General features: G+C 43.3%; 1 protein-coding gene across 3 annotated transcripts in view; it reads left to right on the forward strand.

Annotated features, from left to right (window-relative positions):
• The window catches only part of LOC138975507 (unconventional myosin-XVIIIa-like), a 142,086-nt gene that overhangs the window by 112,885 nt on the left and 14,982 nt on the right, over positions 1-14,219 (forward strand). For all 3 annotated transcript variants that reach the window (XM_070348211.1, XM_070348210.1, XM_070348209.1), the window contains exons 20-32: positions 1,157-1,300; positions 1,880-1,969; positions 3,281-3,400; positions 3,635-3,746; positions 4,053-4,186; positions 4,676-4,830; positions 7,102-7,321; positions 7,824-7,925; positions 8,851-8,961; positions 9,256-9,379; positions 10,616-10,743; positions 11,852-11,965; positions 14,022-14,138. In XM_070348211.1, the coding sequence (XP_070204312.1) occupies positions 1,157-1,300; positions 1,880-1,969; positions 3,281-3,400; positions 3,635-3,746; positions 4,053-4,186; positions 4,676-4,830; positions 7,102-7,321; positions 7,824-7,925; positions 8,851-8,961; positions 9,256-9,379; positions 10,616-10,743; positions 11,852-11,965; positions 14,022-14,138 (1,671 nt within the window). The remainder of the gene's footprint in view (positions 1-1,156; positions 1,301-1,879; positions 1,970-3,280; positions 3,401-3,634; positions 3,747-4,052; positions 4,187-4,675; positions 4,831-7,101; positions 7,322-7,823; positions 7,926-8,850; positions 8,962-9,255; positions 9,380-10,615; positions 10,744-11,851; positions 11,966-14,021; positions 14,139-14,219) is intronic.

Below are 14,219 nucleotides of genomic sequence, written 5' to 3' on the forward strand. Positions count from 1 at the left end.
TTGACGAGTATGGTGACGATGATAGTAGTGACAACGGACGACCACGATGATGATCATCATGGTCTGGGTGGCCGAGTGGTAACGCACTTGCGCTCGGAAGCGAGAGGTTGCGAGAGGTTGCGAGTTCGACCCTGGGTCAGGGCGTTAGCAATTTTCTCCCCCCCTTTCCTAACCGAGGTGGTGGGTTCAAGTGCTAGTCTTTCGGATGAGACGAAAAACCGAGGTCCCTTCGTGTACACTACATTGGGGTGTGCACGTTAAAGATCCCATGATTGACAAAAGGGTCTTTCCTGGCAAAATTGTATAGGCATAGATAAAAATGTCCACCAAAATACCCGTGTGACTTGGAATAATAGGCCGTAAAAAGTAGGATATGCGCCGAAATGGCTGCGATCTGCTGGCCGATGTGAATGCGTGATGTATTGTGTAAAAAAATTCCATCTCACACGGCATAAATAAATCCCTGCGCCTTGAATATGTGCGCGATATAAATTGCATAAAATGAATATTTAAAAAAATAAAAAAATAAATCCCTGCGCTTAGAACTGTACCCACGGAATACGCGCGATATAAGCCTCATATTGATTGATTGATTGATCATCTTGTCATTTTTCTTCCAAGAAAATAACATGTTACAGTAGTTAAAATTAATTTGATTTTGTCCTTGAAACTTGAATGCATGAGGTAGAATATTTGAAATTGCACCAAAAAATGGTTAAATGCAATATGTGTGTCTGAACCAGGTTTTCTGTCTGAGTGTTTGTCTGTGACCTTGTCTGAGTGTGCCCATGTCTTCATTATTACAGTGGAACCCCCCCCATTTAAGACCCACCCCCCCATTTAAGACCCCCCCCATTTAAGACCCCCCCCCCCCCCCCCAATTTAAGACTTACCCTCTTTTAAGACCTTACTTTTTTCAGATTTTATTTTTATTTTTCCTCTGTAAATATATACCTTAATTTTAAGACTCCCTCCTTTTTAAGACCTGATTTTCTCAGATGTTAAGAGGTCGTATGTGTATCTGAACCAGCGTCTCTGTCAGTGTTTGTGTGTTTTCTTGTCTTCGTGTGTCTTTGTTATTTGTCTCCACCGCTGTAACCAATTGTGAACATCTTCATTCTTTGCTCTAAACGCTGCCTATCACCTGGACTTACAGGTTCAGCACCTGGCAGTGCGATGCATTCAGCGCAACGTGAAAAAGTACATGCTGATCCGTGAGTGGCCTTGGTGGAAGCTCTACACCAAGGTCAAACCCATCCTCAACGTCCATCGCACCGAGGAGGAACTGATAGACGCTCAGGTGGGTTTGTGGAGGGTGTGGGTGGATGGGGGTGGAAGGGAGGGGAATGGGGGGTGGTGTGTGTGTGTTGATGAGTAGATGGGTAAGTGTAGGAATCTTGAGATGGGTTGTTGTGTTTTTGAATGGGACAGTTGGTTTGTTGGTGGATTGATATTTTGGTGGATTAGTGGGTAGGTGTGTTGATGGATGGATTTTTAAGGCAGGACGGGGGGATGGTTGGGTGGTGGGGGGGTAAATTGGTAAAGATGAGTGGATGGGTGGATACCAGGCTGGATAGGAGGGTGGATGGGAGTGTGAGTGGTTGTTACGGGTAGTTCGATGGATTTCTGGATGCATGGATGCAATTGATTGGTGTTGGGATGAGATAAACAGGTGTATCTCCCATATCTCTGTTTTTCGCTCTACCTCAATTTATTTCTTATTATCGCATGCAAATACAACCACTTTCCCTTTGGATCTGAACACAACTCAGGCTATAAGTTGTTGAAATATATTGCTAATTAGTTTCAGCGCTTTATAACTTTAGACAGTAGGCTGCATAAGATAGAGAACTGACTGTGTTGTGTGTGTGTTCAACAGGCGGAACTAGAAACCATGAAGAACAAGGTGGAGAAACTGGAAAAGGAGCGCAATGAGTACAAGACAGCCTGCGAAAAACTGGAGAGCAGGGTACGTCTCATCATATAATTTTCATTCTTACATTTTATGTTCATTAACATTACAAATTATAAGAAGGAATAATCAAAGAAAAAAAACAATTTAAATTAAAAAAAATTAAAAAAACATGGTTGATTTTATGTTTCTGAAACATGACTATTTTAAATGTAGGAGAGTGACTTTCAAGGAAGTCCTGAGGAAAGCGCTAGGATTTGGTACTTAATTCTCGCACATAGATTAAAGGCTGTCATTCTGTAGTTTGTGAATCAGAATTATTTATAGAGCATGAACCTGAGCTGCTTTTAAACAGCATAACTTAGCTTGGAAATAACTCTGTCGGGTTTTATGGGTTATGCTTTCCTTTAACCCCTTCACTGCCACAGTATAACAGCATTTTGGTATTGCTGTGTGCCAGGGCAAAATTTCGCTTTCTTCGGTAGGTTCACTAATCTGTTCACTGCTCGATCATTTATTGAGATATCTCTTAGATCTTTGGCATGTGTTTTGCTTATACCCTTGGCTATTATAGGATGACATGATCATTGGACTTTGTTTGTGATTGTTATAGTAAAAATTGATATAATGACCATTTTTGTCAAAAATTACAGTTTCCGGACTTACACACACACATTGCAGCACGTAAAACCACACAAAACACTGCTAAAACTGGTGTCAAACATCAGGTACTCACATTACAGCCCATACAAGTATTCTTCTGTGTGGTAATCCATAAATCACTTCTTGTAGAGCTTCCAGAACACTGTATCGCTTGAAAACAGGTCTACGAGTTGAGGTCCGACTTTCGGCCGCCATTGTGAATCCTATAGATCGGTTCTACACTTCTAACAAAGTTTTCACCACGTGGTACTAACTTATCCGAACGGTCAATGGGAAAGAACTGTGTTTAGAACCCCTACAAGTACTTGGACAGTGGTTACCTCCCATTTAGTTTTCAGAAATGTCCTGAAATGTTGCTGATGCAAATCCCCCGTACTAGGTACGGTTATGGGCGTACGACAAACCGAAAATGACCACGTACCTAGCACGGGGTGGGCAGTGAAGGGGTTAATGGTTTTCCTTGCTTTTCCATAGAAACACTGAGGCAAGCTACAGGTGACATTGCAGGCTTGCTTCAATGTTTTTATGAAACGAGGAACAGTAAGCTCTTCAGCAACCCATACTAACTTGACAGAGTTATTTCCGAACATGGCCTATTTAGATCATCCCAGATTAATCTTGTTAAAATAAAAAAAAATAAATAAAAAAAATAAAAATTCACTTAAAAACAAAATTAAATGTACAAGTGTTTTCTTTCCCTACCAGCTGGCGGAGATGACGGCAGACCTGATGGAAGAGAACACAACTTCCACACAGGCCAGTGAGATGCTGGAGGCAGAGTCCACAGAACGCATGCGTCTGGAGAAAGAAATGAAGGACATTCAGGTGAGTCCCATGCAAAGGCTGGATCCTCAGTATTCTTTGTGCTTATTTAAACAAAGCTAATTGTTACATATTTGGCAATTTGATTTGAAAGTGGGTGTGCATGTGCGTCTGTCTGTGTGTGTGCTGATGCAGCAGGCAAAAGAATTAAAAGTCTTGGGCTAGCAAATAATCATGTTATCTTCACCATCTTCTGTCCATGGTAAAATGTTCATAGTTTTGATGGTTGTATTGCAGAGCAAGTACGCCACCCTGAAGCGACAGAACGAGAAGCTCCACATGGAGGTGATGCAGACACGCGTGTGGCAGGCACAGTCACTGGAGGAGGAGCTGGAGGATGAAGTGGACGGTAAGGATTCATGATATACCGTACCGATACATGCACAGCCTGGCGGTGACATTACGATTAATTTTCTACTGCTGATATGTTGGTGTCATGGAGACAATCTTTGTTCTCGAAATTGTTTGTCACTTCCTCGGGAGACATGCAGAATCGGTGACAAAATGTTAATGTGATGCCATTATTCACGTTATGATGTCATTTCAAACTTTGTTTGACTGAATTAGCAAGAGTGAATGGGAGAAAGTAGACCTACTTGAAGTATAAAGCGTAGAAATGGAGCCAAAAATGAATGTTTGATTTTGCTGTGATCAGGTGGGTCATCAGTGTACAAAGAAAGATGTGAGCGACTGATGCGAGAGCTGCAGTTGACCAAGAAACAAATGCAGCAGCAACATGAAGAAGACTTGGAACAAGAACTACAGTCACGCAAAATGGTTGAGAAGAGGGTAAGCGCTCAGTGTTCTACATTGGTTGAAGTCGACTAATGTCAATGTTTTTATTTGTGTTGTCGAATGGCTGCTGGCGAGAGAGTCAAAAAGAAATGAAGTCATTCAGTTCACCTTGAACCAGAGAAGACATTTAATGTTCAGGTTCAATATGCACAGTTAAATGATATGACCAAAAACTGGAACAGCTGATCGTAAAGTGTTATGCCACATGTTCAAACTGATGCAAACTGAGTTTCACTCAGGCATAACTTTTTTTCTAAGTGTGTGTTGTAATGTTTTAGGACTTGCAGAATATAAAATTAAGCATGTAGAAGGTTGGCGTAAAAGAAAGGAGTTAAATGGAAAAGAACACAACAAACAAAAATAACCACAGAAACAAAAAAATCATAAATTTGTATGAAACAGTTGAAATAGATGTGCTTCTTTTTCTGTTCCGATATAAGAGTCTGCTATAATCAACTGTTTTGTTTCACATCATTCCTCCAGCTCCATGAAGCTGTGGAAGAGGCAGAAGAACAGAGGCGCCAGGTGCAGGTGGCCAAGAAGAAGACACAGCGACTGACAGCTGAGATGCAGGACATCAAACTCCACCTGGAAGAGCAGATGGCACGCAACAATGAACTTGAACGCAAACAGCGCAGGTACATTTTAGAGGACTACTGCATTATTATATTGTATTATAAATTTGCAAGAAAAAATTCAGTTTTGATTCTTCGAAAAGGGCAAAGAGATCACATGATTGGTTTGACTTTGCACCAATCAATGTAGCTGCAGCATTAGTCACTTGGTGTTTATCTATATATATATACGACTAGTGTCTGTCTGTCTGTCTGTCTGTGTGTCTGTGCGCGATGCGCGGCCAAGGTTCTCGATGGATCTGCTTCACATTTGGTGGGCTTATTCAGAGAGACCCCCGGACACAACCTCATCGATGAGATATTTCAACAAGTGCTCTCAGCGCGCAGCGCGGAACCGATTTTGGTTCCACCTCAGCTATTTTGGTTCCACCTCAGCTTACCCGGGCCCCCATACCGACACACCATAGCCGCTACACCACATCACAACGCCAAAGTTCTCGGTGGATCTTTTTCAAATTTGGACACCGTATTCAGCTACACCCCGGACACAATATCATCGATGAGATATTTCAACACGGGCTCTCAGCGCGCAGCGCTGAACTCATTTTCGTTTTTGCGTTCATTTCACCATTATAAGTAACTCTTCCTTATCTTCTCCAGTGTTTGGCGTTTATCTCCCTTCCTTCGTGTGGCTTTCCCGTTCAGTTCTAAGTTACTATTACTATTTTTAGAATGTCACTGCGCTGTCCACTGCGCTGTCCACAACGCTTCCCTTGCACCCGTAAGTTGTTCTTACTGTCAAAGTGAAAAGGTCGAATCAATTTATAGCCACGCGAAAAATACACTCTCACCTATCTCTATATATTTATAGATACAGATATGCATATATATATACGGCTTCTCTGTGTGTGTGTGTGTTTGTGTGTGTGTGTAGGCAAAAACCTATGTATTATAGAGTTCTGTTTGTGATGGGGTCTAGCGGCTTTTGTCTGTCTGTATGTTCTGGCATGTGAGAAGCCACAGCAGATAATATAGGGCTAAGAAATAAGCTCTAAAATTCTCAATCCCGTTTGACAGGACTTCGCCTTTCAAAGGTGATTGTGGTGAACCGCCACGCTGTCTGTCTCTGTCGCACCGTTCACCCCAAATTCCCGTTTCTGAGGTACTATTTTTAGAATGTCACTGCGCTGTCCAGAACGCTTCCCTTGCACCCGTAAGTTGTTCGTACTGTCAAAGTGAAAAGGTCGAATCAATTTATAGCCACGCAAAAAATACACTCACCTATCTCTATATATTTATAGATATAGATATACATATTATATATATACGGCTTCTCTGTGTGTGTGTTTGTGTGTGTGTGTGGGAAAAAACCTGTTGATTGTAGAGTTCTGTTTGTGATGGGGTCTAGCGGCTTTTGTCTGTCTGTATGTTCTGGCATTTGAGAAGCCACAACAGAAAATATAGGGCTAAGAAATAAGCTCTAAAATTCTCAATCCCGTGTGACAGGACTTCGCTTGCAGAGGTGATTGTGATGAACCGCCACGCTGTCTGTCTCTGTCTCGCGATTCACCCCGGCGAAGCCGGGTATTCCTCTAGTATATATATATATATATATATATTGATTATGAAGGGGATCTTGAAACTGTGTGAAGACTGTGTACAGATTTCTTTAAACTGCAGTAGTCTGGCTTGATCTGTGTTGTGTATGTGTGTTTGTGAGAGAGATGATGAGTATGTGTCTGCATGTGCATGGGCACGTATCCATGTGTTCATTGTCTGTCTGTTTGGATCTTTCAAACTTTAAAGGCCCCTCCTGTTTTTGGAACCGCAGGAGCTTTCTAGTTTGCTGTTAGGTAGATTTTTGGTTCCTCTTTCCTGTCATGCTCTCTTTTTCTTCATGAATTCTTTTCTTTTTTCTGCCTTCTTGCTCATTCACCTGTATTTTTTCCAAAAAATCTCTTCTCTTGCCGCTTGTCTCGCGATTCATGTATAGTTTAATCTGTTAGTGTTCTGATGTAAGTCCAGCAGTAGATAGGTTAAGCCTATTTTAACATACTGGAAACTGGTAATCTTCCAGTAGGTATTAATTTAGTTTTACTAAAGCCTGCTGGGACACAAGTAATGGGTTAGTGCATTTGTAAACAGGAATCGCTTGACAAGTGGCCCCCTTCATCCCCCCCTTCCTCGTCCTGATATGGCTCTGCGTAGTCGGCTGGACGTTAAGCAACAAATAAACAAACAAACAAAATCTTTCAAACTTCCAGTGCGTCATCATTGCTAGCTGTTTCAAATGCAAACGTTTACTGTATCCTCAACATTTACTTTTCCATGCAGGTTCGACAGTGAGCTAGCCAGTGCCCATGAAGACGTCAGAGAAGAGAAACACCTGAGGGAAAAACTGCAACGAGAACGTGACCAACTTCTGTCAGAGAAATACTCTCTCGAACAGTCCGTTCAAAACCTTCGCATGGACCATCAGTCTTCCGTCGAAAAAGCCGAACGTCTGGAGAAGGAGCTGAACGACATCCTCGTCTCTGGAAAAGACAAGTCTGAGGTGTGTTGTGATTATTTTGTTTGAGATTTAGGGATGGGGTGTGAGGGAGATGAGGAGGAGGAGGGTGTGTGTGTGTGTGCGTGTGTGCATGTGTGTGTTTTCAAAAGAGAGATGTACTCAGATTTCCGACCGGCACGGTTGGCCTAGTGGTAAGGCGTCCGCCCCGTGATCGGGAGGTCGTGGGTTCGAACCCCGGCCGGGTCATACCTAAGACTTTAAAATTGGCAATCTAGTGGCTGCTCCGCCTGGCGTCTGGCATTATGGGGTTAGTGCTAGGACTGGTTGGTCCGGTGGCGGAATAATGTAACTGGGTGAGACACGAAGCCTGTGCTGCGACTTCTGTCTTGTGTGTGGCGCACGTTATATGTCAAAGCAGCACCGCCCTGATATGGCCCTTCGTGGTCGGCTGGGCGTTAAGCAAGCAAACAAACAAACAAACAAACAAACAAACTCAGATTTCCTTTGTTGCTCAAGTACGTACTAAGTGAAATGTGTTGTGCAGGTTGTGTCATTGAAGCGAGTCAAGCATGAACTGGAACTGAAGCTGAGAGAACAGGAAGAAGAGCTGGATGACATGGCTGGACAGATACAACAGCTGGAACAGGTACATCATTTGTCTTCAGTCTTTTCTTCCCATTGTATTTTGCTGGTGTTTTCTCTCCAGTTTTATCACTTATTATTGTTCCATCAGCGCATAAAAAAAAGGAGAAAGAAAAGTAGAAGACTCTAGAGCTAGAGTCTATAGTGTTGGGATGAGCTATGAAGTCTGTATGGTTTGTTAAAGACCAGTTTGGTATTGAATGCTTGCTAGTGTGACAGAATGTCGTGGTAGTCACCCGATAATTCTCACAGCCGCTACTCTGCAGAGTTGTTTACCTTGAGCACTGAGCCATCTATAGCTCAACACGTTCAAGCTAGGGCTGTGAGAAACCTGTGGGTTTTAGAGAGCTGTTTGTGAATAAGCTCTGACTGTTTCTCTCTCCTAGAATGCTCTTGCAGACCTTTGCGTTGAGCAAAGCAGAACTTTATATGGCTATTGAAATAGCCCAAACTCACACCTGTGTGAGCGGCTTTGCCCCAAACGGAATCTGAGTGCTTTTTGTACTTTAGATACACTAGGAAAGAAGGGGCTGTTAGCAGTGATGGTGGTTGTACTTTGTTCATTGTCTCTCAGGTACGGATATATCCGTACCCACTCATATGGCTCTATCTGACCTGGTACGGATATATCCGTACACACAGTCACTTCAGTTGCTTCCTGTAACGTCGATCTAACGCCTGCATTCCAGCGTGTTGATACACAGTATCTACACAGTTACTACAATTCTGAGTGACCTGCTGCATCACAGCTGGTCTCGGCTAAAAAAAAAGTTGTCAACATAGGTGGGGTAGAAAGTGTTAAGATACACTAGGAAAGAAAGAAATGTTGGCAGTGATTTTGTGTGTCCCAAATGAAACTTGAGTGTGTCTTGTACTTAGTTACACTAGGAAAGAAAGGCTGTTACCAGTGATGTTGTGTGTGTGCACAGACCAAGCTGAGGCTGGAGATGAACATGGAGAAGCTGAAGAAGCAGCACTCCCAGGAGCTGGAGGAGAAGGAGGAGGAGCTCGAAGACATGAGGACACGCACACAGAAAAAGGTGAACATCAAAACTGTTGCAGAGATTTAAATATTTTTTATATTTTTTATCTGTTCTGGGTTGATTCTATATTCTGTGGGATCAGTTTCAGATCTCCTTTTCTAAGATTTTCCATTCATAGAATTTTGTGAGTGTACCCGTATTTTAAGACTCCTTTCTTTTTATGCCCTAGTTTTATCATATTTTGGGAGGTCTTAAAAGTAACCGACCACATACTGTGTCGCCATGATTAAATGTGCTCTGAGAGCAGTATGAGTGATGGATACCAACACTTTTCTCTCCTCCCCTTGACAGCTACGGTCAATGGAGTCCCAGTTGGAAGAGGAGTACGAAGAGAAGCGACGCGTGATGGAAGAAAAAGCCAACCTAGAGAGACAGCTGCAGGAGTTTGGAAACAGGGCGCCTTCCAGAGACAAAGGTAGTGTGTCTGTCTGTTGATCCGTCTGTCTGTCTGTCTGTCTGTGTGACGGTGCAGGACTGTGTGTGTGTGTGTGTCTGTCTGTCTGTGTGTGACGGTGAAGGACTGTCTGTCTGTGTGACGGTGCAGGACTGTGTCTGTCTGTCTGTCTGTCTGTCTGTGTGTGATGGTGAAGGACTGTCTGTCTGTCTGTGTGTGTGTGTGCGTGTGTGACAGTGAAGGACTGTCTGTCTGTCTAAGTCTGTCTGTCTGTCTATGTTTTTGCTTCCACACCTGTCTGTCTGTCTTTCTGTCTGTCTGTGTGTGTGACGGTGAAGGACTGTGTGTGTGTGTGACGGTGAAGGACTGTCTGTCTGTCTGTCTGTCTGTCTGTCTGTCTGTGTGTGACAGTGAAGGACTGTCTGTCTGTCTGTCTAAGTCTGTCTGTCTGTGTCTGTCTGTCTATGTTTTTGCTTCCACACCTGTCTGTCTGTCTGTCTGTCTGTCTGTCTGTCTGTGTGACGGTGCAGGACTCTGTGTGTGTGTCTGTCTGTCTGTCTGTCTGTGTGTGTGACAGTGAAGGACTGTGTCTGTCTGTCTGTCTGTCTGTGTGTGTGACAGTGAAGGACTGTCTGTCTGTCTGTCTGTGTGTGACAGTGAAGGACTGTCTGTCTGTCTAAGTCTGTCTGTGTGGGACAGTGACGGACTGTCTGTCTGTCTGTGTGTGACAGTGAAGGACTGTCTAAGTCTGTCTGTCTGTGTCTGTTTGTCTATGTTTTTGCTTCCATGTCTGTCTGTCTGTCTGTCTGTCTGTCTGTCTGTCTGTCTGTCTGTCTGTGTGATGGTGAAGGACTGTCTCTCTCTGTCTGTCTGTCTGTCAGTGTGTCTGTGTCCGTCTGCCTGGTTTTTTGCTTCCACACACGCACACACCACCCCCCCCCCCCCCCCCCTCATTCCCTGTGCTGGGTGTGAACTTTGCAAATGACTGGTAGAACAACAATCTGCTCCCCTCCCCCCCCCCCCCCCCACACACACCCCTTCCCCTCCGCCTGCCCCACCTTCTCCACTCCCTTTCTCTCTCTTCCTGTCTCCGTCCTTTCTCATCCACCCTTTTGTTTTTCTGTCTCGTTCACTCTGCTCTACCGTCCCTTCTCCACTGTGACATGCTAAAATAACACATTACGAAACATAATCACTGTTTTCAGTAAAATGTGATTTTGTTTAGTGTTTTATATGCTCCTGTTTGTACTTTTACAGAGACTGAGAAACGGTTGAAGAAAAACTTGAAGAAGACAAAAGCCTTGCTTGCTGATGCGGGCACAATGTTAGCCAAACAGAAGAACACAGAGGCTGCCAAGCAACAAATAGCGCTGCTACGCAACCAGGTAAGGAATTAGTTTTGGTTTTTCGTTCATTGTCTGTGTGTGTCTGTGTGTGTCTGTGTCTGTGCCTGTTTTCACCAGCTGGTGTTCAATCTTGTATTGAATGCATGCATGCCTCTAAGTTTTAACAGGTTACATGTGAGGGTGTTGATTGAAGTGTATGTCTTTGCTTTGTGTGTGTCAGACCTGTTTACCCTTACGATTTTGACGTAATTTATTACGATTTTCTGCAAAAAATACGCCATTCCGCTATCCGTGTCAAGACTACAATTTTCATAAATAAAAAAATTGTTAAAAAATTTTTTTTATTTTTTTTTTATTTTTATCAATTCACATGTTTGGCATTGTTTTTTTCAATGGCAAAATGGGGTGAAAAAGCACAGGACTGACCAGAGATCATGTCTGTCTGATGAGACGCTGGAGAGCCATTGAAGTTATTCTAGTGGTGAAGTCTCGCCCTCACTCATTCGGCAAGCGCTTGACACACTGAAAAAGGCCTACTACGAGCAAAAGAAAAAGAATCAGTGATGCATGTGCTTTTGATGTGATCTTCTTTGAAATTGTGATGACTACAAAAACTGACTGATGTGTTTTGTTTGTGAATGATGGATATATGTGCATGATTGCGTTTCGCAGACAGTTGTCATGTGCGTTGTAATTGGCGACGAATGCTGGATGATTACTATTTTTGTGCCAGGATTACTATTTTTGGGGCTGAGCATTACTCCAAAACACTTATGGGGGTAAACAGGTCTGGTGTGTTTTTGTGCTTTCCTATTTTGTCATGAAAGTGCTTGTCATATGAAGAGATGAGCACATATAAAACCATTCATACAAAAAGGGTCCAAGTTATCTTTTCTTTATTTTAATCTGTCTGTGTCTGTGTGTGTGTGAATCTGTCAGTGTGTGTCTGTTTGAGAGAAAGAGGGAGAGAGAGAAGGCTGCGGGTTGAATTATAACAATTAAAACGGTTCATTTATTAATTTCATGAACATTACATTACAAACAAGTTTTCAAGCTCACCATATGCCAGTTTTATACCAACTGTCTACATAAAACCACAGTTACAAAAGTCAACCGAATGGAAATTCATTTTGAACACTTTTTCCAGCTGGATGACGCAGAGTTTACAGCGAACGCAGCAGTAAAGGCCAAGAAACGCATGGAGTTGGAGATTCAGGATCTTAACCAACAACTAGAGGATTTGTCAAGATCCAAACAGGAGGTAAGTAAAACGGTTTTTAACCCTGCATCGTTGGGGAGGGGTAATAATATTCTGGATAAACAATAAGGAAAATAATGATGAACATGCCACAGAGAAATATAATATAATGTTGCTCACTGTACAGAAACTTGCCTGAAGAAAAATATGATGAAGAAAAAAATATATATATATATAATGTATGTGAAAAGATTCTGACAATAATCTGCTTTAATTCACTCAAATGATTGGAAATACAGTCAGCCCTTTCTGTAACGACCACCCAAGGGACCGACCAAAAGTGGTCGTTATCAATCAATCAATCAATCAATATGAGGCTTATATCGCGCGTATTCCGTGGGTACAGTTCTAAGCGCAGGGATTTATTTTTTATTTTTATTTTTATGCAATTTATAAGGCGCAGGGATTTATTTATGCCGTGTGAGATGGAATTTTTTTACACAATACATCACGCATTCACATCGGCCAGCAGATCGCAGCCATTTCGGCGCATATCCTACTTTTCACGGCCTATTATTCCAAGTCACACGGGTATTTTGGTGGACATTTTTATCTACGCCTATACAATTTTGCCAGGAAAGACCCTTTTGTCAATCGTGGGATCTTTAACGTGCACACCCCAATGTAGTGTACACGAAGGGACCTCGCTTTTTTGTCTCATCCGAAAGACTAGCACTTGAACCCACCACCAAGGTTAGGAAAGGGGGGAGAAAATTGCTAACGCCCTGACCCAGGGTCGAACTCGCAACCTCTCGCTTCCGAGCGCAAGTGTACCACTCGGCCACAGGTAGTCGCTATTAAAAAATGAATTATGTAGAAGAAAAACTTGTCTGGGATCCTTGTGATGGTCGTTGTGGGCAGGTGGTTGCTTTAGAGAGGTTGTCCCAAAGGCTGATTCGACTATGTGTATATGAATTATTATAACTGACAATACCAGGGGTGGGAGTAGTTCCGTATAATTACGGAATTCCGTATAGCAAAAATTTCAACAACAACAACAACAAAAATGTGAGGAAAAAAACCTGAATCCTAATCGCGTCTATATCGGTTTCCGTGTTTCGGTTCGCGCAATTTCCGATCCATAAAACTGAAGATACTTCCGGAAATAACATGCCGTCCGCCATTTTTGTCTCGAATGAAACCTAGACATCGCGAGCTCGGTTTACTTATTAAGATGGAGCTAATTACCGATGAGTCGAAGACACGAAAGATCGACCAGAGCTTACATAAAAACAAGTGGAGGAACGACTGGATGAACATGGTGGACGATTTAAATCGCCCATTTAGAAAATGGCTTTGCAAAACGTCAGCAGTGGGCTCAGCCTGGTGTTTAGTTTGCAGCAACAAAAAAAAATTTTCTCAGTATAGCTCAGATTTTTTGCTCCCACCCCTGCACTACAGTGGAAACCCCCCCCCCCCCTTTTAAGACCTCTACAAATCAGAGAAAATCAGGTCTTATGAAGGAGGGAATCTTAAGATGGGGGTAAATTTACAGAGGTTATGAACAGAAAGTCTGAGAAAACAAGGTCTTAAAAAGGAGGGAGTCTTAAATTGGGGGGGTCTTCTTCTTCTTCGTTCATGGGCTTAGACTCCCACGTTCACTCGTGTTTTTAGCACGAGTGGGTTTTTACGTGTATGACCGTTTTTACCCCGCCATTCAGGCAGCATACGCCGATTTCGGGGGAGGCATGCTGGGTATTTTCGTGTTTCTATAACCCACTGAACTCTGACATGGATTACAGGATCTTTTCCGTGCGCACTTGGTCTTGTGCTTGCGTGTACACACGAAGGGGGTTAAGTGACTCACTAGCAGGTCTGCACATAAGTTGACCTGGGAGAAATCTCCATTCTTAACCCACCAGGCGGCAGCGACCGGGATTCGAACTCACGACCTCCCGATTAGGAGGCCGACGTCTTACCACCACGCCACTGCGCCCGTCGGGGGGGGGGGGGGGGGGGGGGGGGGGGGGGGTGGGGGGGTCTTAAAAGGGGGGGCTCCACTGTATGCATTGTTGCACATTTAAGATTTTAACAGCGATGCTTTTGACAACATTTTCAGGTGGAGACCAAGAACATGGCACTACTGAGAGAGAAAACAGACCTCCAGTCCCAGTTGGACGACAATGAAGAGGAGCTGTCGGAAGTGATGAAAAAGTTCAAGGCTGCAGTCCAGCAGGTAAGAAACCCCGCAGCTCCATCTGAGATTGTTGCTGGGTGAATTGTTGCTGTCTGTTGTTGATGTGGGTGGTTTTGTCGT

This window comes from Littorina saxatilis, linkage group LG9, assembly GCF_037325665.1.
Source record: "Littorina saxatilis isolate snail1 linkage group LG9, US_GU_Lsax_2.0, whole genome shotgun sequence".
NCBI lineage: Eukaryota > Metazoa > Mollusca > Gastropoda > Littorinimorpha > Littorinidae > Littorina > Littorina saxatilis.